The 22,214-nt window shown below is 32.4% G+C and overlaps 4 protein-coding genes across 9 annotated transcripts in view; 3 read left to right on the plus strand and 1 right to left on the minus strand.

Moving 5' to 3' along the window:
* LOC125064959 (NAD(+) hydrolase sarm1) overlaps positions 1-7,584 on the plus strand; it is a 79,519-nt gene extending 71,935 nt beyond the window's left edge. For all 6 annotated transcript variants that reach the window (XM_047672301.1, XM_047672302.1, XM_047672304.1 and 3 more), the window contains 9 exons: positions 1,899-2,056; positions 2,408-2,852; positions 3,921-4,166; positions 4,464-5,785; positions 5,879-6,114; positions 6,276-6,565; positions 6,856-7,022; positions 7,175-7,366; positions 7,455-7,584. In XM_047672301.1, the coding sequence (XP_047528257.1) occupies positions 1,899-2,056; positions 2,408-2,852; positions 3,921-4,166; positions 4,464-5,785; positions 5,879-6,114; positions 6,276-6,565; positions 6,856-7,022; positions 7,175-7,334 (3,024 nt within the window). In that variant the 3' untranslated portion in view covers positions 7,335-7,366; positions 7,455-7,584. The remainder of the gene's footprint in view (positions 1-1,898; positions 2,057-2,407; positions 2,853-3,920; positions 4,167-4,463; positions 5,786-5,878; positions 6,115-6,275; positions 6,566-6,855; positions 7,023-7,174; positions 7,367-7,454) is intronic.
* A 3,011-nt stretch (positions 7,585-10,595) lies between these two features.
* On the plus strand, positions 10,596-12,258 carry LOC125064510 (coenzyme Q-binding protein COQ10 homolog A, mitochondrial). The gene is made up of 3 exons (XM_047671595.1): positions 10,596-10,883; positions 10,977-11,102; positions 11,618-12,258. The coding sequence occupies exons 1-3, from the start codon at positions 10,807-10,809 to the stop codon at positions 12,081-12,083; spliced, it is 669 nt and encodes a 222-aa protein (XP_047527551.1). The 5' UTR covers positions 10,596-10,806; the 3' UTR covers positions 12,084-12,258.
* Positions 12,259-12,367: 109 nt separating this feature from the next.
* On the minus strand, positions 12,368-13,584 carry LOC125064511 (peptidyl-prolyl cis-trans isomerase H). Its single transcript, XM_047671596.1, has 3 exons — positions 13,403-13,584; positions 12,957-13,133; positions 12,368-12,802 (listed from the first exon to the last, which is right to left on the minus strand). Exons 1-3 carry the CDS (start codon positions 13,484-13,486, stop codon positions 12,509-12,511), a joined length of 555 nt encoding a protein of 184 aa, XP_047527552.1. The 5' UTR covers positions 13,487-13,584; the 3' UTR covers positions 12,368-12,508.
* Positions 13,585-14,063: 479 nt separating this feature from the next.
* LOC125064509 (25S rRNA (cytosine-C(5))-methyltransferase nop2) lies at positions 14,064-18,517 on the plus strand. Its single transcript, XM_047671594.1, has 6 exons — positions 14,064-14,274; positions 14,652-14,843; positions 15,201-15,409; positions 15,786-17,153; positions 17,466-17,650; positions 17,856-18,517. The coding sequence occupies exons 1-6, from the start codon at positions 14,175-14,177 to the stop codon at positions 18,460-18,462; spliced, it is 2,661 nt and encodes an 886-aa protein (XP_047527550.1). The 5' UTR covers positions 14,064-14,174; the 3' UTR covers positions 18,463-18,517.
* Positions 18,518-22,214: the final 3,697 nt, after the last annotated feature.

Consider the following 22,214-nt stretch of genomic DNA (forward strand, 5'->3'; position numbering starts at 1 on the left):
TAAAAATAATATATGTATTGGATTATCTCGATAACACGGATAAGATATTAAAGATATATTTAAAAATAGAACTTTCACAGCATGTCTTATATATTATTAATCATAAAAAAAAAATGTTGAGAGGAAAGTAATAATTTACTATATATCAATTCATTTGTTGCCAACCCTACTGTTTACACCAGAAGAGACATTAAAAATAAACTAAACACATATTGGTTGATATCGTTTGGAAACTTCGTAGCTATTTGCGGCATAAGAATATATCAAATACTTAAACAAGAGACATAGAGACAAAGTCAAGCCCTAAAGAAATTAAAATTCATGTCGCGAAACCACAAAACTAAATTAAAGCCGCTCTCACAGAAAATAATATACGCACTAATATCATAAAATCATATGTGTTTGTTAATTTGTTTTTATTTCATGCATTAAACGAAAAAAACTGAAATTTATTTTTCTGTACATTTATTTTATGGCCCGGAAAGTAACTTTTTTATAATCATGCAAACGGTTTACGGTGTTGAAGCTTTTTATAAAACAAGGAAATAAATACATCGTGAATTCGTAGTCTCATTGCGCTGTTTGGAATGCAATGCAATTATTAATTACCGTCATATAGATTATTATAATTATACTGAAACAATAATAATACCCGTAAGCCTTACAAGAACTAATCCCGTCATTATTTTAATGTGTTTAAGTAATTTGTACCTGATTCCATCCTCCTATTACGTTTGTCCTTGATCAACGTGCATTGTTTGTTTTTTTATTAGCATTCGTACAGTTAATTTTGGATTTACATAACACTTATTTTGAACTACCTGAAACCGCGGCTTCGTCTACATAGTGTTTGACGAAGGTCTTCCTAAGTCAGCCATCGTGTCATTTTTAATGTTATTTAAATTAAAGATACATAAATATTTAATTTATAAAGAAGCAGTAATCGTCTTGTGTTAAGGCTACTGGACTGCAACGCAAAAGTTCGTAAAGCTCGCACTTATGACTTTTCTACGTTATATACCTATCGATAAATAATTTTACTATTTCTTCAATATAGTAAACTTAGTTAAATCTTTAAACATGTGTTTTTGTCAAATAGTGTTAAAAGTCACGATGTCATTTGCGCTAGACTAAACGTCGTACGTCGCGTCGACAAAAAAAAATCGTAATATTTAAAACCGGTATATTAGACAAATCGGCAACAACCACCTCTGCATATTCGTTGGCTACGAGGTTCAAGGCCTTTTGATGCATCCCACCCACATGGTCTGAATCATTGTGTTGCTTCTCAATCACGACATCCCTGTCATTTCAAAATTATGATTTTGTAATATAATTATTACTTAATTTCCTCTAAATTGTTGACATCTGTTAGGTAAGGTACCTATATAACGATATTAAAAATTTTAATTTTTTATCAACGCATCCTTAGACTAGTTCGTTTATAATTTTTATTTAGGTAGCTAAAAGATGAATCATATATGTTACATTATTATTAATAAATAATCGACAAATTTCGAAATGAAATATCAAAAATAGATTTTTTATTTTTGGATAAGTCTATTTTTGTTCTGACATAGTACTGGCTGTATAACTTGCTCGCAAGTGCGCCAAAACGCGTGACGCCCGCACGAACTTCTGTAGCATTGGCACTGAACTCAACAGTCCCTGTCTAGATAACGGCTGTGTACGAAGTGTATTATCAGCCTCAGTGTTTCCGTTTTTTGTGAAATATTGTGCAAACAACCCATATAAGCTGAACACATTTACGATTATACAAAAATACATTGATAAAGGTATTTTTAATCGAATGTTTTCGTCGGATTCAAACGAAATAAGAAGACAGTGAATGTAAATTTAGGATTTAGCAATGTCAAAAATTGATTTATTTATTTCAGATGGTGTCTAGTACAACTTCAAGCAGTGCTGTCACGAGCCAGAGGGTGCAGAGCTCGTCACAGCGTGCTAGTTCCATGAAGTCAGACCTCACAGAATTAAAAAGTTCAATTTCTGAAATGAAAACACTCAGCAATTCCGCTTTAAATTTCGGACAAAGGTAATTAAAACTGTCTAGTAATTTCGTATTTCTCTTTATGTAATAAGGTTTTTCATTGTTCTGTCAATGGTTATTAAAGATAACACCGTTTCTAGCTCACCTGAGCGGCCTTGGCCCAAAGCCAAGTCTCCCCCGCTGTTTTCCCCGCTCCACGTTTGTATGTAGTTTACTGCCGACAAACAATAGCAACGTACGGTTTCGCGGGATCAATTTGAATAATCTGATTATTCGAAGAATCGAATTTAAGAACATTAAAGAGATTAAGTTCATTTTGAAAACGTCGCATTTTAAAGAAATTAAATTGTTGTTCAGTGGTTCGTTTCAATTTAACTCAATTTTTCTTACTCACAGATTAAGAAGCTCGATGGAGAACATAGTAGATCAAGACGATATAAAGGAACGGCATATATCTGACATAAGAGATCTCAGTGAAATGGGAGATATCGGTGATATGAGTGACATGAGCGATTTGGCTGGAGATGGCCCTTTAGTTACCTTTCCAGAATCAGACACGCCGCCACCTGACAAGCAATGTCTATTAGCAAGTAACGCTACATCCGTTGGGACTAATGCCGCAAACGAGTTAAAATACAGTGCCGCTCGAATGACTTCAGCGAGCTCTACACGAGTTGTTACGGACGGATACAGTGCATCAAAATCAGAAGCTAACAGTACAAGGATGCGCCGGCTACAACACGGGGATATGCAATACGCGGAACGCAGTGCTGCCGGAGCGTCACATAGACTTTTACAAGCTGAGGGGTTAACTGCAGAACAAAATGCTGCATATCATCAGGTAAGCATTTATTTTTTCTTTAAAACTATATTTTTCAATAATATCCTTCGTTTGCAAGGAATAATATACGTTTACAATGTGTGTGCCGGCTTTTCTGTAGCCGCCATCAAGGCGCGACCGAAGGACGCGACCTCGCTTGGCGGCGTTCGATCGATAGTCTAAAGTGACGTCTCCCTACCGCACCGACAACAAGCTCAGTCGATTTCGGCTCCTTGTCTCGAAAACACATGAAATTTTAAATGTTAATAAATAATCAAAGTATTGCGATCGATTTTTGTTATCAATGTCAAGTATACCATGGCCGCGCGAATAGTGGCATGGACGGCTAGGATGCTGCGGCGAGGAGGTTCGCCGAGGGCGGTGAGCTCATTTATCTGCGAGCGCTTATCGCTGCGTTTACCGCACCATGCTTGTCTCAGTTAGAGTCTGACCGTCGTGCGTGCGAGCACACGCGGAAGTCAATTATTGCGCATGCGCGTTTCGGTACACGAATAGAATAATTTAAATTTAGAAGCGGAATGTCTATTGGAGGGGGTTCGGCCCCTTGGCCGGTGCAGAGAGGCGTCCTTGCACGCTTTCCCCCGAAGCCGTTTTATCCTTCGGTGAGAGTCCGTTTCCCCGGAATATTTTACTCATCGACCTTCTAAAACGTGACGTCTGTACACAAACTTTAAAATTATCATCGGATGCCCACGAGTGCCGTGCGATTGGCCTATATCCAATAGAAACGAATCACCACACAATCCGAGCTATGACGCGCAGTACTTTTGAATTTAAAAGTAGTTTTCATCTTGAGACGAGCGAATACCCACTGCGTCCGAATTCAGAATTTAATTTATAAATTTTAAACCAATATGTCTTCAAAAAGACGCCTAAAGCCGAACTTGCGCATTATAATTCCTGTAAATATCAAATATTTGTATAACGTATCAGTGTAAAGTGCCAAAACAAAAGTGATTTAGTGATAAGCATGGCTATACACATAAGAACTTTCCAGAGTTTAATAGTTTACTTTTAGCGCAGTTGATATAATTTTTAACTGAAATTATAAAATACGTGTGTTTTTAGGAGAAGCGATCATTGCAAGCTGGAGAAGTAACAGCTCAGGAAGCGAACAACATGTCTGCAACAAGTTCACGGTTGCAAACGGAGGCATTCAGTGCAGAGAAGAAGGCAATGGCTTCATCGCAAGCTCGACAAACAGTAACATCAAGCGGCATGTTTAGTCACAAGGAGCACTCAAGTGTCGCACACTCGAATATGACCATTTCAAGCAAAAACTTAACTACGAAATCAACTCTGTTATCCTCACAGGTACATAAAATTTTCTACTTTTTATTATAGTATGGATTATTTACGTAATTGCCATAGTCTTTTTGTTTTCAGTGAAAATTTTGCCAGTATAAGTATTTCAATGAAATATTACGATTCTAGAATAGGAATTCAATTCAATTGATATTCTAGATATCAAACTGAATTAAATTCCTCGGTGTTGAAAATAAAAAAAATATGAAATTGCATGTATACGTTAACTATTATTTGCTATGGCGTGACGTAGGTGTTAATTCACCAAAACACTGCTAATAAAACTATAATATACCATGTTTTCAGATGAGTCAATTATTGAATGGAACAGTTAAGCCTGGTGATGAAGACTTATCAAACTTAACATTTGAAGATTTAGACAAATTAGATGCTAGTTCGAACCAAAAAGATGTCGAAACAGCGATACAAAAATATTCTCACCGTGTGAACGCATTTATAACCGCTGTAAAAAACAATCAAATAGATTTAAAAAACGCATGCACACACTTTAACAAACTAAACGAAATGCTGAGAAGAGCATGGGCAGTGCCGACGTACGGACACGAATTGGGCTACTCCTTATGCAATACATTGCGAACTTCTGGTGGTCTTGATATATTAATGGCCAACTGCTTAGAATCAAATAATCCCGATTTACAATTTTGCTCCGCTAAACTTCTCGAACAATGCCTTACTACAGAAAACAGAGCTCATGTCGTTGAAAACGGACTTGAAAAAGTCGTGAATGTCGCTTGTGTATGTACAAAACATGCAAACTCCGTAGATCACGCAAGAATAGGTACTGGAATTTTAGAACACTTGTTCAAACATAGTGAAGGCACTTGTAGCGACGTTATTAAGCTCGGTGGCTTAGACGCAGTTTTATTCGAATGCAGGAAAAATGACATTGAAACTCTTCGACATTGTGCCACCGCCCTTGCTAACCTTTCGCTTTATGGTGGTGCAGAAAATCAAGAAGCCATGATAAAGAGATCAGTACCGATGTGGCTGTTCCCTCTTGCTTTTCACAATGATGATAATATTAAGTACTATGCATGTTTAGCTATCGCTGTTTTAGTAGCGAATAAGGAAATAGAAGCCGCCGTCCTAAAGTCTGGTACTCTTGATTTAGTAGAGCCATTCGTTACAACGCATAATCCATCCGAGTTTGCTCGATCTAATTTGGCACATGCACACGGCCAGAGTAAAAACTGGCTGCAAAGGTTAGTCCCTGTACTGAGTTCAAAGCGAGAAGAGGCAAGGAACCTCGCTGCATTCCATTTTTGTATGGAAGCCGGAATTAAGAAACAGCAAGGCAACACAGAAATCTTTAGGGAAATCGGTGCTATAGAGTCATTGAAAAAAGTAGCCAGTTGCCCTAATGCGGTTGCATCCAAATACGCTGCACAAGCATTAAGGCTCATAGGAGAGGAAGTTCCTCACAAGCTGTCACAACAAGTTCCTCTTTGGTCAATAGAAGATGTGCGAGAATGGGTGAAACAAATAGGTTTTTCCGAATACGCCACTAACTTCTACGAGAGTCGAGTGGATGGAGACTTATTATTACAAATAACTGAAGACAATCTCAAAGAAGACATCGGATTACATAATGGAATCAAACGTAAAAGGTAAAAAATATACAAATATTTCTTAATTATTGCTATTCATCATTCAGTCATAGTCAAAAAGTTTTTTTTACATATATTCTCTTATTTTTTTAGATTCACCAGAGAACTTCAGCAATTAAAGAAAATGGCAGACTACAGTTCACGTGACACGGGCAGTTTAAATGAATTCTTACAAGGCATTGGTCCAGAATACACAATCTATACATATTCAATGTTAAATGCTGGTGTAGATAAAGAATCAATTCGAGGGTTAAGTGATGAACAACTAGAAGTGGAGTGTCGGATAGTTAATAGCATACATCGACTCCGAATTCTAAACGCAATACGAGGTGAGTACAACCATCATTCATTGTGACACATTCGCTACGAATTCAAAGTCTGCGTCTTTTATTTTGTTTACGTTAACTCATATAATGGTTCCCCTATAAAATACCTACACCACGACACTGCTCGTAAATTGTGTACCTTAAAATAAACACGTTATTAACAGCATATGAAAACAATTTGCTGAGTAAAGGCGAAGAGAATATGGAAAAGAAATTGGACGTGTTTGTAAGCTATCGTCGGTCAAACGGTTCTCAACTGGCGAGTTTGTTAAAAGTTCACCTACAAGTGCGAGGTTTTACTGTATTCATCGACGTAGAGAGGTTAGAAGCGGGCAAATTCGACAACAACCTACTCCGAAGCATACGTCAAGCCAAACACTTTTTGTTGGTCCTTACACCAAATGCCCTTGAAAGGTGCAAGCATGATACAGAACAAAAAGACTGGGTTCATCGGGTAAGCTTTCTTAATACTCTAACGTTACTGTTTAGATTATTAAATATAACAAAAATAAATTAAAAATACATATAAGATAAAAAAAGTAAACTATCACCAAAATGTTCATTCCGAATTGTTAGGTAGGACTTTTTTTAAATTCAGTTACAAGATTTTACCCAGTGATAGTGTAGTTAAATAGAAGCTTGTAAAATATAATTTGAAATTAGTAGTTGGTGTATGGTTCTTATAAATAGGTAGATAATTTTTTTATTACAATTGTCATTAAAGCAACGTATAAATGTTTGCAGGAGATAGTGGCAGCGTTGCAATCACAGTGCAATATTGTACCAATTATCGACAACTTTGAGTGGCCAGAACCCGAGGAGTTACCCGAAGATATGCGTGCCGTGTGTCACTTCAACGGCGTACGCTGGATACATGACTATCAAGATGCCTGTGTTGAGAAACTTGAGAGGTACATTTTAACTTCTAAATATAAAATATATTTATGTGTTTGAACGTTTCATGGCTGGCATAATTAAATTTGTATAAAATTACATACAAAATATATAATCAATTTGAATGGTATTCATTCAGCTATAATACATCGTTTTTTTTTTCTTTTAGTTTCCTTCGCGGCAAATCCAACCTCGCTAATAGGTTGGAAGGTGCACTGAGAAGTCGTGGTGACGTGCCGACGCCCGGCACGGCTACCATCGGTCGCGGTCCGCCTAACTACCAACGTATGCACTCTAGCGAAAGTAGAGGCAGCGATAAAGCAGATTGACTAGAAACTTTACACACTCTGCCACCAGTAAGGTATGAACTGTCAACGGAGTAATTAAATAATGATTTACTCGCAGTTAATAAAATAACATTAAATAAATAATGTTCTCTTCTTTTACAGACCGAGAAGAAGCCGGCAGTCATCAGTAGAAAAAGCTTTAGCAAACTCACAAAGTTGTGAACAATCACCAAGCAGTAGTAGCAGCACCTCCAAAACAAATTCGCCTGTTAAAACTTTATATAGTGTTCCCGAAAGACTATCTGAAAGTAGTGATAATGTAGACACAAAAGAATTACAAGAAAATCTCGACAGGAAATACATTTGTCCAGTCTGCGAAAACCCTGTAGATTCCTATGAACACACACAGATGTCGCTACCTGCACCCTTAGATGCTACAACACAAACCAAGAGGAAGAAAAATTTCATGGACAGATGTGTGAACAAAGTGAGACTTTGCTGATGAGGACTGTAAAATGGCTTTAAAAATAAACACTGGAAGTGCTTTAAGAGTGTGTAAAAATAGACTGTTTTAGCTGCGTTTCCACATGCTAATTAAATCTAAAGGATATCAGATATCAAATGCGGCAGATTGCATTTCAGTTAAAACGCCGTATTTTAATTTAAATGTTATATATTTATTGTGTATGTATATGAGCTTGCTCATAGTGCGAATAGTGACAAGATTGTGGTCCCAGATTTGAATAGCACAAGTGTTTTTAAGTGGAAACTTCAGTTTAATTGGACTTATTTCGCATATTTATGTGAATCTTATTTTAAAGTACAAAAATGTGCACAATAATGTAAATAATTTGTGTATCAAATATACCAATAATTGGTAAATTGAATTATGTAATCTCAAAGAGTGCATGTGTAATATTACATATGAAATGTAACTAGTGATTACTACCCTGTTATGTTTTGAGAACATTACATGAGGTGGTAATGAAGAGAATTACAGTTTGTACATTTTAGTATGGCAAATTGCTTTAGTTACTTTGGCTAATTAAGTTTTATGTAACTCTCACTCTCTCTTCACTCTCTATAGAATTTAAAAAATGAATTTATTGATGTATTCTATTTTAATTTCTTGCCACTAAAGTATTTTTGTAAAATACAAAAGTTCTTATGAAATTACTATTTGCATATGTGATAGCTTAGATCTTTTACATGTTATAAATAAAATTTTAAATCCATTCTTATATATTGACATTCAGTGTAATAATTTATTTTCTCAAATCGCTGTATCAAAATTGTCTTGTACCTTTTAAGTTATAATTAAATTGCTGTACAAAATTTTACTTTAGAATTAAATTTAGTCATTCACATGAGTTAACCATGATTATGATAAATTTACCTTGTCATGATTATATATCTATGTTCTAGCCTAACCATAAAATAAATGGAATTAATCAATTTCTTATGTATTACCTTATTTTCTTATTAATTACCTAGTCATAATTCATCCTCAAATTCTTTGACACTTAAAAAATATACAAATCACTGAGATCAGCTCTTTTGGTTTAACCACCCATAATGGGACTATTCAAATGCAGATTCCTCAAAATCCAGTAACTATTTGCAGTTCTCATGTTACTGAAAATATTCATGGGTGGTGGTCATCTCATCCATCAACGGGTCTGCTGTGTTTTATTAGAATATTTAACAAAAGAAAAATCTAATTTCAGTACATATTGATTAACTAATTCTATCAACCAGATTTTATCCATATAAGATTATATTATCATTACATAACAATTATAAAAAAATATAATCAAGAAAGTGGACGGTGATCTGGAAGTAATACAGCTAGATCTTAGTATTTAGAGAGATTGCCAGTGAATGTGTGAGATACTTATAGACTTTTTACTTGCTTAATATTTCCCAAAAATAATAAGTAAAATTGAAGTGAAAAATCATGTCCATTCTATATTCTTATATACTTATCGATTGGCGATATAAAATCTTATTATAAGGTTAGGATGGGAAAAAATTATGCTATCCAAAGTCAAAAGTTCTCTGTAGAAACTAACAATATTAAAATTAATTGGCATGTATGTCAGATATTTACTATACTATTTATATTTGTAGCACAAGAAACTGTTTACATTATATTAAAATAAGTATCATAATCATTATTTTACAAGAATATAATATGGCATTGTAACATTACCACACCTATAACTATATAGTTATAAATATAAACAATAAGGCCTATTGAAGGGTAATTTTGTCATGAGTCAATTAAGAATTGAAGAATTTAATACAAAAAATAACTTGTGGGTTAAATTAAAAATAAATGATGATTGCTAGTATATATAAAAATATTTTTTTTTATTGTCATATTTGGTATAAAACTAATAAATAAGGCTATTTTACAGCATCAAGTATTAAACAACTATTTTAACACGAAAAAATTCTTAAGTTTAAATTAATTAAATAATTTCTATATTCTGTTCTCTGGAATATTAACCAGAATGGAAAATGAACATTCATTACAGTTTATTATAACTTTAGGTGATATAAGTTCATTTGCCTCTAAATAATAAATGCCGCTACATCTGCACACATACGTATATACACTTTCGGAAGAATCAAAGTCCATATCAGTCAATGACACTGTGTTATAAAGTAAAAAGTCACTGCTTTCATAACAAGCAAGCATAGCATCATATTGTTTACGTTTTTGAGGATCTCTCAAAATTGACCAAGCGTTTTGAATACGATGAAAGTTTTCTCCATGGCTATAGCCATCTATCTTATCAGGATGGAATACCAAGACCAGACGCTGATAACTTTTTTTTAGTTCTTCGTCAGTAGCACTTCTTTCACACTGAAGTATTTCATAATAGTTATCAAAAGTTTCTACCTCCTCCATTTGACTGAAGAAAACTCAGATATAAAATAATATAAAAAATTAGGGTCTTCAATTTTAATTATAATCTTGAGTGAATTGTTCTGTAATTTTTAAATAAATAAAATGAATAATAATATATTTACATGCACTATGTAGCATGAGGATTGACATTGACACTTCAGTGTCAGCTGTCAGGTCTCTCATCTCTGTGATTATTATCTGTAAGAAAGTACAAGAAACTCACATTTTAGTGCAATTTGAATGGTACATAATATGTGTAAAAATAAAATTTTATTCTCTGTAATTTAGGGAGAAACAGTTACATTACTAGTAGTACTATAATCTGTGCTGATTATCGGAGTTGTGGATATTAACTGTCATAGAACACATATTTTGTCAATGTCAATGCTAATGACAGTTTATTTCGCAGCTAATATTTGCGAATTGTGTGCAAATATAAATTGAATTATTAAAGTAATGTTAGTTCATTTAATAAATGAATTTATAATTTTAATTTGTTATAATGTTAGGATGCGATAGATCACATAATTTGTCCATGTATGATAATGTTTAGATATAATAAAATGATTATTGCATAGCTGAAGAAAAAATAAATCGATGTCAATCAAAATGAATTTTTCGAAATATTATTCACTGGGACGAGTAATATTATATTCCCTACAAAAAAATTATGGGTAAATTTTCCAAAAATATGTTTTATTGTTTACTAGACATGTTTACTACGACACTTTACAATTGGATGTATTTAAGTTTAACCTTTCTTTCAGTTTTCAGGGTCATTACGTAAATAATATTGATTGTCATTGCCATGCATCGCAGCATCAAAAACGAACATTATTCAATTTTCCCAAATCTAGTCGAAAACGAGAATACTGTGGGAGACAGTTAGTTGGGTAAGCAAAACTGTATTATGGTATATTCTTTAGTGTATAAGCAATGTCACAAAAATACATTTAGTAAATATTACAATTTAGTATGCATCATTTTATAGAAAATTGTTTTGGAGCTGTTCATTCAGTATACTAGTTTATTCTTAAATTGCTTTTAATCTTTCTATAGTTGATTTTGTAAATTTATCTTATTCAAACAAAATATAACAATATAAATTGAATATATTCTATACAATGACTCATAAATAGCTCAGAATGAATTCATCTGGTATTTTATGGTAAATATTTGAGCAATTCACAAAGTTAAATGTATCAGTTCTAAATAATAACAATAATTCTGTTATCAAAATTATCTTATAAATCAATTAATGTATAAAACATATAAACTAACTAAATGTGACAAGGTTTACATTAACACAAATATTAGATGACATATATGAACACTTTAAATGATTATCATAATTGATCATTCATTTTAAACAGTTGAACGGTTTGAACATAAATTTAATTATTTTCAGGTATACAATGGAACAAATGTTTGAGGTTGTCTCAGATGTAGAAAATTATTACAAGTTTGTTCCATGGTGTAAACAATCCGTTGTGTTGACAAAAACATCTGATCACCTCAAAGCAGACCTTATTGTTGGTTTCCCACCAATAAATGAGAGTTATACATCCTATGTAACATTAGTGAAACCATATCTAGTTAAAGCTGAATGTAAAGATGGGAGATTGTTTCATCACTTGCTGACACTATGGAGATTTAGTCCAGGATTGAAAAGAGAACAACAGTCTTGTGTAGTTGATTTTCAAATAACATTTGAATTTCGTTCTGCCTTTCATTCACATTTGTCAAATTTATTTTTTGACCAAGTTGCAAGGCAGATGGAGGGAGCTTTTATAAGAGAAGTTGGAAAAAGACATGGCCCGGCCACAATGCCACCAACAAACCTTCTTCAGAATAGTAATACATTAAAAAGTTGACAATGGGCTTATGTTATTACCTAGTGAAATGTCGAACTTACAAAGTTATGATTAACTTGATTTATATTATCTGTTATTTTTTGTATGATGTTATGAAATGTAAAATATTTATTTAAATGATTATAAGCTGAAGCAAAGCTTCTACTAGTTATGAATAAATTACCATTTGCATGTCAAAAGTATTTTTTTTTAGACTCAAGAAAGAAAATTCAGGGTTTGTTTTTGATTAAAAATTAAAATATGTTATGAAATATTTATATACTCTACAAAAAAATATTATGTGGGGAAATTACAATAGTTTAATGACAATTAAATTATTACCATTACAGCTAAAAAGAAAAGATGTATTTTATGAAAGTAAAAATCTTATTACTTGGCTTGTTATATTATTCTTAATGATACATTTAATTGTTTTAACACATTATTCACATTTGTCCACACTGAGATATTGTTACTGGTATTTTTGGTTTGTTGTTTGGACCAGTAGGTACATTTTCAATTTTCCTCATAACTAGTAAACCATCTATTACTCTTCCAAACACAACATGCTTATTATCTAAGAAGTTACACTTTGCACATGTGATGAAGAATTGGCATCCATTTGTATCTTTGCCACTGTTAGCCATAGACAAGAGTCCTGGTGAATCATGTTTAAGCACAAAGTTTTCATCTGCAAAAGTACTTCCTCCATAAATACTCATTACTCCTGTTCCATCACCCTGAAATATGTATTACAAAATAAAATATATATTGAATAATTTCTACAATTTACTGTGATCTTTTACTAGTACAGTATATTATTATATTGTTTTTCTTTTTTTATATTGTGTAATAAATGTTATCATTAGTATAAAAATATAACATTTTACTTACATTAACAAAATCTCCACCTTGAATCATGAAATCCTTAATTACTCGGTGAAATGTAGCTCCTTTATATCCTAGAGGAACACCATCTCGACGGTATTCACCGGTGCAAAATTCCCTAAAATTTTCACTGGTTTTTGGCACTACATCAGCAAATAGCTCAAAAATCATTCGACCTATTTCCTGTAACAAAGTTTTTATTTACTATAGTAAGTTCTAGGTATACAACTATAAACACATTAACACATTTATAAAAGAAATAACTTAGAAATAATTATTAGTGGAGAATCTTAGAACTGCTATATAAATGCTCTCTTCTTACGTAAATCAAATTAATGATAACAGAAAGAGACACCAATTTTCAATAAGCAGCCGCTAAACAATGTTTATAATTATAATATTTAAAACTATATGTGCATTGTAAAATGAAATAAATGATTATTATTTTTTACCGTAGTTCCGACAGTAACATCAAAAAACACAACAGGGTTATTTGGGTTTCTCAATTGAGATTGAATTTGGTTCCAAGTAGGCATTTTGGGTTTGAATAAACTATATTAATTTTCAAATCAAAAACCCACAAGAACTTTTAAAAATATAACCTATAATATAATGTCATGAAATAAGATGTAAACAAAACAGTCAGTCAGAACTCAGAACAGAAGTCAGAGTTACAATTAATATGCTGTGTTTCCAGATTAAAAAAACTTATTTAGCACTATAAACGGTCTAAAGTCGCTAAATTGCTTAAAATTCTATACGTGAATATGCGTTTTAAATAGAGCTAAAATTTAAATTGTTGCAGTGGAGTTTTATGAATATTACTTTCTTGATATTTTATATTACCTTGAGAAATTAAATACTATATAAAGCTGCAATTTTTATCTTAACCTAATTACATGGTCCCAACATAAATTGTGCTTAGATAACAAAATCAAAATATATCTTTTCTCGTTACTATACTCAAAATATCGACGTGTTTACGCAGAACGAAATATAGCAGCTAGAATCTGAAGTTTTTTTTGGTTTGGCTTTTATTTGTGCCAAAGAATCTGAGGTTATTCTGTACTTAAAAGTATCATTCCTTCTGTCAAACACGATTAAACTGTCAAATCAATGTACCCGAGTTTTGAGATCCACACGTGTTTATAGTGGTTATATTTAAAGTCATTTTTAATATATTGAAATTATTGATAATAGTAATAACACAAAACTACTATTTAAATGGGTCGTAAAGCTAAATTTGATGAAACGAAGAAGGTAAAGAAAGGACCTGGAAGAAAGGCCCGTAAACAACCCGATCCTGTATTTAAAAAAGGACTCTGTAAGTACTTAATTTTATTATAAATTTTAGTTGTATATTATGTATTATGATTATAAGAAGAAATAATATTATATAAAATTAACGATTAGAACTTATTAATAAGCTAAATGGACTTACGCTTAAAGAGTTGTAAAACACGTGCATTATTATTTTTTAAATATATATAAATATATTCGGCTCATTATGAGGCGTCTTTATTTCTTTTACAATACATAATATCAGTATAAATAATAACCAGTAGTAATAAACAGTAAGAAATATGTGGAATATATAATTATACATAATTTGAAAGAATTGGTACTTCAGCTGTTATTAATGATGTTATAAATTTAATTTTTGAATATTCGTTAATTCACTTTTAATGATTCACTTTTTAGTGGACGATGATAAAGAAGAAAAAAAGTTAAGTCATAGACAGAAACAAAGGGCAGCTCGTAGAGTTAAAAAGAAGAAGGAAATTGTAGAAAAGAAGAAGGCTCTAAAAGAAGCTAAGAAAAATGTTGCCAAACAACAAGAGAAAATAATAGCAGAAGAATCAGATCAATCTTCAGGAGATGAGAAAGCTCAAGGTATTTTGATTTTATATAATAAAACATTAAAGATGTTTACATTAAAGGATTAAAGAAAACATAATTTATATTAAGGATGTGAAATGTTTCTGTAAGTTTCCTCTAAGTGATTAATAGGAGGTTTAAAACTCTAACAAAACCTAAAATCTTGATCTTGATAATATATTAAATTGTTTGTGGAAAGTTACATGTAAATTTTGTTTTGATACAAGCTGGATATTCAGATTAAAGTTTTCTTATTTACAAATTTTTGCTTTGTACTAAGTATTTTAAAAATTTGTTACTGTAAAAGTTTACAGTAAAACAAAATTTAAAATCCATTCTTAAATAATTATTCATAAATAATATTTTTTACAGGTTTCACGGACGATAACAAAGAATGGTTGAAATTAAAACCAAAAAATAAGAAAAATGTCAAGGAAACAAAAGCTGACAGCGACAGTGAGCCCGATGATGTGTCTGAAGATGAAGAAATGTCAGAAGAAGAGGATGAACAAGGTCAGGAGTCTGACGATGGTGATGATGATCCTAAAGTTGAAAAGAAATCAGGCAAAGAATCATATAAGGTACACATTACTGAAATACAGTTGTAAAAAAATTGCATTGAATTATTAAATCAAAATTTAATAATTGTTTTAATTTTACATTGCGCAATAGATAGCTAACATTGATTATCATATAAGTAATAACAATAATATAATTATGTTTATTAATGCCAAGCTATGCAAAAATTGCTTTTAATATTTTAGGAAATAAGTTAATTTTGTTTCTGGATATCTAACAAGAATTCTCCAGTTTATATTTTTTATTTGTCTTGTTAGATTAACACTTCTTGCTTCATTATCATTCTAACAATTTACTAATGGATTTAGTGTAATGTCCGTCAAAGTATTATAATGTTTAAATATGTTTTTTTATTAAATAAAATGTTGATATTTTTAGGTTGGCAAACTTGATGACCTATTTGTAGACACAGATGATGAGCAAGATAATGATGAAGATAATGAAGAAGATGACACAAATGTTTCAAACAAAATGACTTATGACTCTGACTCAAGTGAGAAAGACGATGATGATGAGGGTGATGATGATGATATGCTGCCTATAGAAAAAGCAAACATTAAGTTGAAAAAGAAGCAGAAGTTGGACAAAAAGTTAGCTGATGAGGAACTACAACTAAATATTGCTAAACAGGATGTATTTGCATTTCCAAGTCAAGAGGAATTAGATAACCCAACTAGTTTACAAGATATCCATCAGAGAATAAAAGATGTTGTCACAGTATTAGGAGATTTTAATCGATTGAAACAGGAAGGCAAATCTCGTTGTGAATATACAGAATTGTTATTGAAAGATTTATGTGTGTATTACAGTTATAATGAATTTCTAATGGAGGTTTTGATGCAAATGTTCCCAGTTCAAGAGTTGGTAGAATTTCTTGAAGCTAGTGAAGTTGCTCGGCCATTAACTATAAGAACTAACAGTCTCAAGACCAGAAGACGTGACTTAGCTCAAGCTCTTATAAACAGGGGTGTTAATTTGGACCCAGTAGGAAAGTGGAGTAAAGTAGGGCTGGTGATTTACAGTTCAACAGTTCCAATTGGTGCTACACCTGAGTATTTGGCTGGTCATTATATTTTACAAGGAGCTTCAAGTTTCCTGCCTGTTATGGCATTAGCGCCACAAGAAAATGAGAGGATTTTAGACATGTGTGCAGCACCAGGTGGTAAAGCGTCGCACATTGCTGCCATTATGAAAAATACAGGTTCACTTTTTGCCAATGATGCCAACAAGGATAGGACTAAGGCTGTTGTTGGTAACTTCCATAGATTGGGAGTTGTTAACGCAGTTATCTGTAACTATGATGGTCGACAATTCCCTGATGTAATCAAAGGTTTTGACAGGGTTTTACTTGACGCTCCTTGCACAGGTACTGGTGTCATTGCAAAGGACCCTAGTGTTAAAACAACAAAGGATCAAAAGGACATTCAAAGATGTTTTAATTTACAAAGACAGTTGTTGCTAGCGGCCATAGATTGTTGCAATGCCAAATCTAGTACTGGTGGCTACATTGTATATTCAACTTGTTCTATATTACCAGAAGAAAATGAATGGGTAGTAAATTACGCATTGAAAAGACGTAATGTGAAATTAGTCCCAACCGGTCTTGACTTCGGTACTGAGGGTTTTGTGAAATACAGGCATCACAGATTCCACCCATCCCTAAAGTTAACCAAACGATTCTACCCCCACACACACAACATGGATGGTTTTTATGTAGCGAAATTAAAGAAATTCTCTAATGTCATTGTGAGTATGTTAATAATAATATATACATATATTATAATATTTTTTTATATATGACAATTGAAAAAGAATCAACATTGATGACACACATTGATTCTTTATTTTTTTATTTTTATATTTTGATTTAGGAGTTAGTACTCATAGACATAAAGTATTAAATTGTTATAAAGGAAATGAGTGAAAAATTTTGCTATTCAAATGAAATAAATTAATAAGTAAAGTCTATGACCAGGTACATTTTGCTCTTAGGCAAAATAAACTAGATTCAAACCCTACACTATTGTATATAATTTGAGAATTGCATATTTTTGACAGCCTGAAGTTGTCAACGATGAAGAAGAAGAAGAGGAAGTAAAGGAAGGTGAAGAAGTGCAACAAAATGGTGATGCAACACCGAAAGAACAAACGGAGGCAATGAAAGCACCAGTAAAAAGGCCAGCAGAGACTAATAAAATGGAGCCACAGAATAAGAAAAGCAAACCTGCAGGAGTTGTTAATAGGTATAATTTAGTTATATACATAAAAAAATAATATTAAGTTAACATTTCTCCTTTCGGTATATAAAAATGAGATGACCAAATAAATCTTCAATTGTATATAATTAAAAATTACTCATAAAATAATTAATTGCAATAATATTTATATAAAAGAAAACTATGTAATTCTGGTAATAATATATTAACAATACTAAAATATATCTTTCAGAGAAAAGGCAACCAATAAAAATAAGGATGTAAAAGAAAACACAAAAGAGACAAAACAAAATGCAGATAAAACAGATGAAAAGGCAAACACTAAAAATGAAAAGAAAAAACGTAATAAGAAGAAAAATAAGAAAACTCCAATTAGTCAAAGTGAACAGGGTACTCAAAATACAAAACAACCAAATGTTGAAATAAATGAAAATAAAATCAATGTAAAGGGACCTCAAATAAAAGTTAAAGAAAATACAGCCGTGAAGGCCCCGTCAGTTGCATCGCAATCGAAAATAGAGTTAAATCAAAAGAAAACAGAAGTCATAAATAAAACTAATGACATTACAGATAATCAAATCAAATCAAGTCCAGGTAAAAATAAAAACAAAAACAAAAAGAAGAACAAGCCGGCATTAAACAAACCCGAAGCGAATGCTGTCAATAAAAATGAAGCAAAGATAACCGACAAAATTGAGATAGCCGCATCGAAAAAGCTTAAAAATAAGAAAAAGAAGAAGCAGGTTGGTCAATTGAATGAAAAAAAATCTGGTGGGCCAAAGCCAAGTAATGGGAGTATATCAAACAAGTTTAATAAAAATAAGGTTAAGAAAAATTAAATTGTTATAAATAATAATACTAGGACCATGCTGAATAAATGTATTTTTTATTTAATTTGGTATCTTATTTTTGTACTCCGTTTTTATGTAAATAAAAAACATACATGTCTGTAAACGGGTGGGTTATCGTGCACAATATATTTATGATATAGGTTTATTCACTCACAAAGGTACGCTCCACGTTAAATATAATTAATTTAAAAATAAAATAAAGTTAACTAATATAATATAAATCTTATTTTTTCTGCTGCCCTTACTTACGAGTCGAGACGTAAACGAGACGACTTACAAGTCGTGTCGTGTACACTGACATTGCACGCCACTTTTAACCACACGAACATGGAGCACACCTTCGTGAGTGAATAGATCGATATCAGCCCACGCATAAAACATAATTATTATCAATACAATTTTTAAATTAATGATACAACTATTTTTATTACGCACAGTCCAGCAGGTGACCAATTGGTATGGCACATACTGAGATAGGATTTTTTGTAATTCATCAAAGGGTGGCCCTTCGGGTGGAAGTGTAATGAAATTAGTCATTCTTGAAGCGATGAATGAATTATGAACCTAGAATTATGGAAATCGGTGTTCCGGCTTTTGTATAAACGAGAACTGATGCAGCGTTTTTGAAAAGGCCTCACCTAAGAGGGTGAAATTTTATATAGAAGATTTCTTTTCTCGACGTTTAAGATCTGGAAATCTGTGGTTACTATTTATGAGGAAATTATATTCGGTGTAGTGTATATGAAAATTCACTTAAGTGTATGCATTTTTGAAAATTTTTCACTTAAAAAGGTTAAATTGAGAATGAAAGTTTGTGTTTTTTTAAGTATATCGTGCCTTATACATCAATTATTGCATAGTTTTGTTAGCAGGGTTACACAGATATCGCGCCGTGATCGAGATAAAACAAGGATATATCCGATGCAGGTTACCTTTGCGACGTCAATTTAATGTTGGCATAGCACACGTAAAACCCTTTCTGTGAATACATCAATCTTTACAAAAGTGTATTGGAAAAATTTAAATATGAAAAAAGTTTATATATTATATATTTAGTCCCGGAACTGTAACAACATTGACCAGTCATTGAGTTTAGATATTTTGAGAAGATATTTGCGACTTACTAATAAAAGCGTAATCATAAATAAAAATGTAATGCACGCGTATACACGGTAGTTGTTGTATACACGCAATTGATGTAGGTATTTTAGTATCGTATATTAAAATACTACTATTGAGTCGATTCAAAGCTCCAATAGATAATGAATCAAATATAATTCACTTGTTTCCTTAAGTCAGCAAACCTATTTATTTAATATTTCGTTCCTTTTTATGGTTCTTGAATGTCTTGCATAATTATTATATGTTATTCTGACTAAGAATAATGTTTTGATTCCTCTGTAGTTTGGATTTCTAGAACATTGACGTAGCACGGCTACTGTTTTCTATATTTATTATATTGTAGAATATCAATTTCTGACAATTCACCATCGTGTTTTGTGGTGAGTTTCGATTTTATTCATAGAATAGCTGTACATATGATGAAGCTTAATAGTTAGTAATTAGTAAAATCAATTAAAATCAATCAATCCTATGTGTCATCGTACCACAACGTGTAATGTTACTTCTAATTAATTCAATAAAAGTAATTCTACAACTCTGCGTTGGTAGATTACGAGAATATCTTCGCTCTATTACTTGTATGTTGACGATTTCTAGATTTAGGTACTCTCAATAAAAAATATTATACATTTTTATTATACATGTATTGTAGTGGTAGCACTGACTACACATGTATCATCTATATAATTATATGATATCGTCCTGACTGATTTCAGCCTTAATCTCACATACTGTAGTACACAAGTGTGTGCTGAAACACAGGTTCACTCTCTATTTGTTACTCCCATAATCCAATTGGCTGGCAAATCCGACAGGACCGGAAAGAGTTCAGTACTTTCCAAGGAGTGTTCACACTTCCAACTAACTAGACTCCAAGGCTCTAGCTTTGAACCCAGGATCTGTGCAGGAATCTGCGGCTTTATTTCTAGCCACTTGCCTAACGAAATAGTCGTCGTCGTAAGGTTAGGTTTAAAATTAATAAATTGGGATTGAAACACGTAATTATTAAAAAAGCAGTTATTTATCTGGATTCAAAGTTAAACTTGTCAAATGTCAAGCTATAAAATAATTGGCAACTCCAAATTAATTTTGTATAAAACCTTCTCACTATTATAGCTCCCTGAAAAGTTAAGGTGGCTCCCAATGTCTTCGCAGGACTACACTTTAGAGTATTCTATTAAATACTAAATCTCTCCATCTTAAGCGTAAGCGCTGTGTTGAATTTATTAGCAAAATTTGCTCTGTTTCTTCCTACAATGTTTCTAAGGAAATCTTAATCTCAAAACTTCTTCATAGCTTGCTTGGTGTACAGTAAAGTATATAATTATGTTTGTATTGCATTATATGATAACTTCTATTTTTAAAGTGACGAAGGGTATATTATTATTAGTTATAAGTTTGAAATGTAGCTCTTAATGTGACGTGTCCGAAAACAAATGTTAGTTAGCCTATGTGTATTAAACCTGGTTGTTCTTTTGGTTGTGTTTGTGTCTTGCACCTGTGAGTAGGCCTAAAGTAGTAAAGGAGTATTCGTAATATACTTTTTACAAAATGACTAGTTGGAGGATATATTATTATTGGAGATATCCAGGGCTATTTCGCCTGTATAGGGAGTAAATTAGAGGATGGTCCCAACAAGCTCCAATTTGGTAATTTTCTAAATTTTTTTTTTTTATGAGATTGAAATTTATATATATTTTAATATGTAAAATAGTAATAACTGCAATTAAGTGCATGTAATAAATTAACAACATCCACGGGCTCACAGTTGCCCGTGCCTTTATTACTTACATTTTACTTTCATACATTTCGGCGTTTTATATTTTATCTTATTACTGAACATCGGCAGATCTTCGCTGGACTTTGAGATAGTCTAAGTGTTTATTTATTATGTATATAAATACCTGGTCTCACATATATTTTCACACAAATTGAACACTCAGGCAGAGCCGTCTCAAGCTATGCTGGGCACCTTAGGCACCCATGAATTTGGGGCCCTTTTGGTGGATATTTACTACCATGTACAAATAATTTGCTTTGGGCCAGGCCTTAAGTATAGTTTCAAATAAACAGTTTTTACAAATTTTCGTATATTCGTAGGAATCTGATTGATTGTACAATCTTATGGCTATTTTATGGCTTTATTTGATGTCAGTTATTTCTTACATATATATCACATTCGAAAATATACATAGCAGTTAACGTCATAACAAACGTGTGAAAGAAATTGTTGGTTCTTCGGGGCCCTCTCAGGATGGGGGCCCAGGGCATGTGCCCCATGTGCCCTATGGTAAAGACGGTAATGCAAGCTTTTTAATCCTATTAAAACCTTTACTGCAATCCGCTTTACTATTAAAAACCTTTAGTGCTCCGCGCTCGATCAGAGAGAGAGAGAGAGTACAGCCTTGGCGACTTTGTTGTCGCGTTTGTCATGAGGCTGTGTTATAGGAAGGTCATTTCTACGGCACCCTCATCCATGTAATAGATACAGATGTTAGTGGGTCTATTGATTGCCACAACTGCGTGAGGAACACTTTCGTGAATACGGAGCCTCACATTCTTCGACTGGTCTATGATAACGCCGTAATTCTGTCCCTGAGATTGGTGGATGGTTATGA

This window comes from Vanessa atalanta, chromosome 6 (genome assembly GCF_905147765.1).
Source record: "Vanessa atalanta chromosome 6, ilVanAtal1.2, whole genome shotgun sequence".
Taxonomy (NCBI): Eukaryota; Metazoa; Arthropoda; class Insecta; order Lepidoptera; family Nymphalidae; genus Vanessa; species Vanessa atalanta.

Bases quoted from the DNA above. Each gene is read 5' to 3' on its own strand.
- LOC125064510 (XM_047671595.1), top strand. From the start codon at position 10,807: ATGTCAATCAAAATGAATTTTTCGAAATATTATTCACTGGGACGAGTA. The intron at 10,884-10,976 runs GTAAATTTTCCA...CCTTTCTTTCAG, and splicing joins TCCCTACAAAAAAATTATGG to TTTTCAGGGTCATTACGTAA. The intron at 11,103-11,617 runs GTAAGCAAAACT...AATTATTTTCAG, and splicing joins TGTGGGAGACAGTTAGTTGG to GTATACAATGGAACAAATGT.
- LOC125064511 (XM_047671596.1), bottom strand. From the start codon at position 13,486: ATGCCTACTTGGAACCAAATTCAATCTCAATTGAGAAACCCAAATAAC. The intron at 13,134-13,402 runs GTAAAAAATAAT...ACTTTGTTACAG, and splicing joins ATGTTACTGTCGGAACTACG to GAAATAGGTCGAATGATTTT. The intron at 12,803-12,956 runs GTAAGTAAAATG...TACATATTTCAG, and splicing joins AAGGTGGAGATTTTGTTAAT to GGTGATGGAACAGGAGTAAT.
- LOC125064509 (XM_047671594.1), top strand. From the start codon at position 14,175: ATGGGTCGTAAAGCTAAATTTGATGAAACGAAGAAGGTAAAGAAAGGA. The intron at 15,410-15,785 runs GTACACATTACT...TGATATTTTTAG, and splicing joins CAGGCAAAGAATCATATAAG to GTTGGCAAACTTGATGACCT. The intron at 17,154-17,465 runs GTGAGTATGTTA...TATTTTTGACAG, and splicing joins AGAAATTCTCTAATGTCATT to CCTGAAGTTGTCAACGATGA.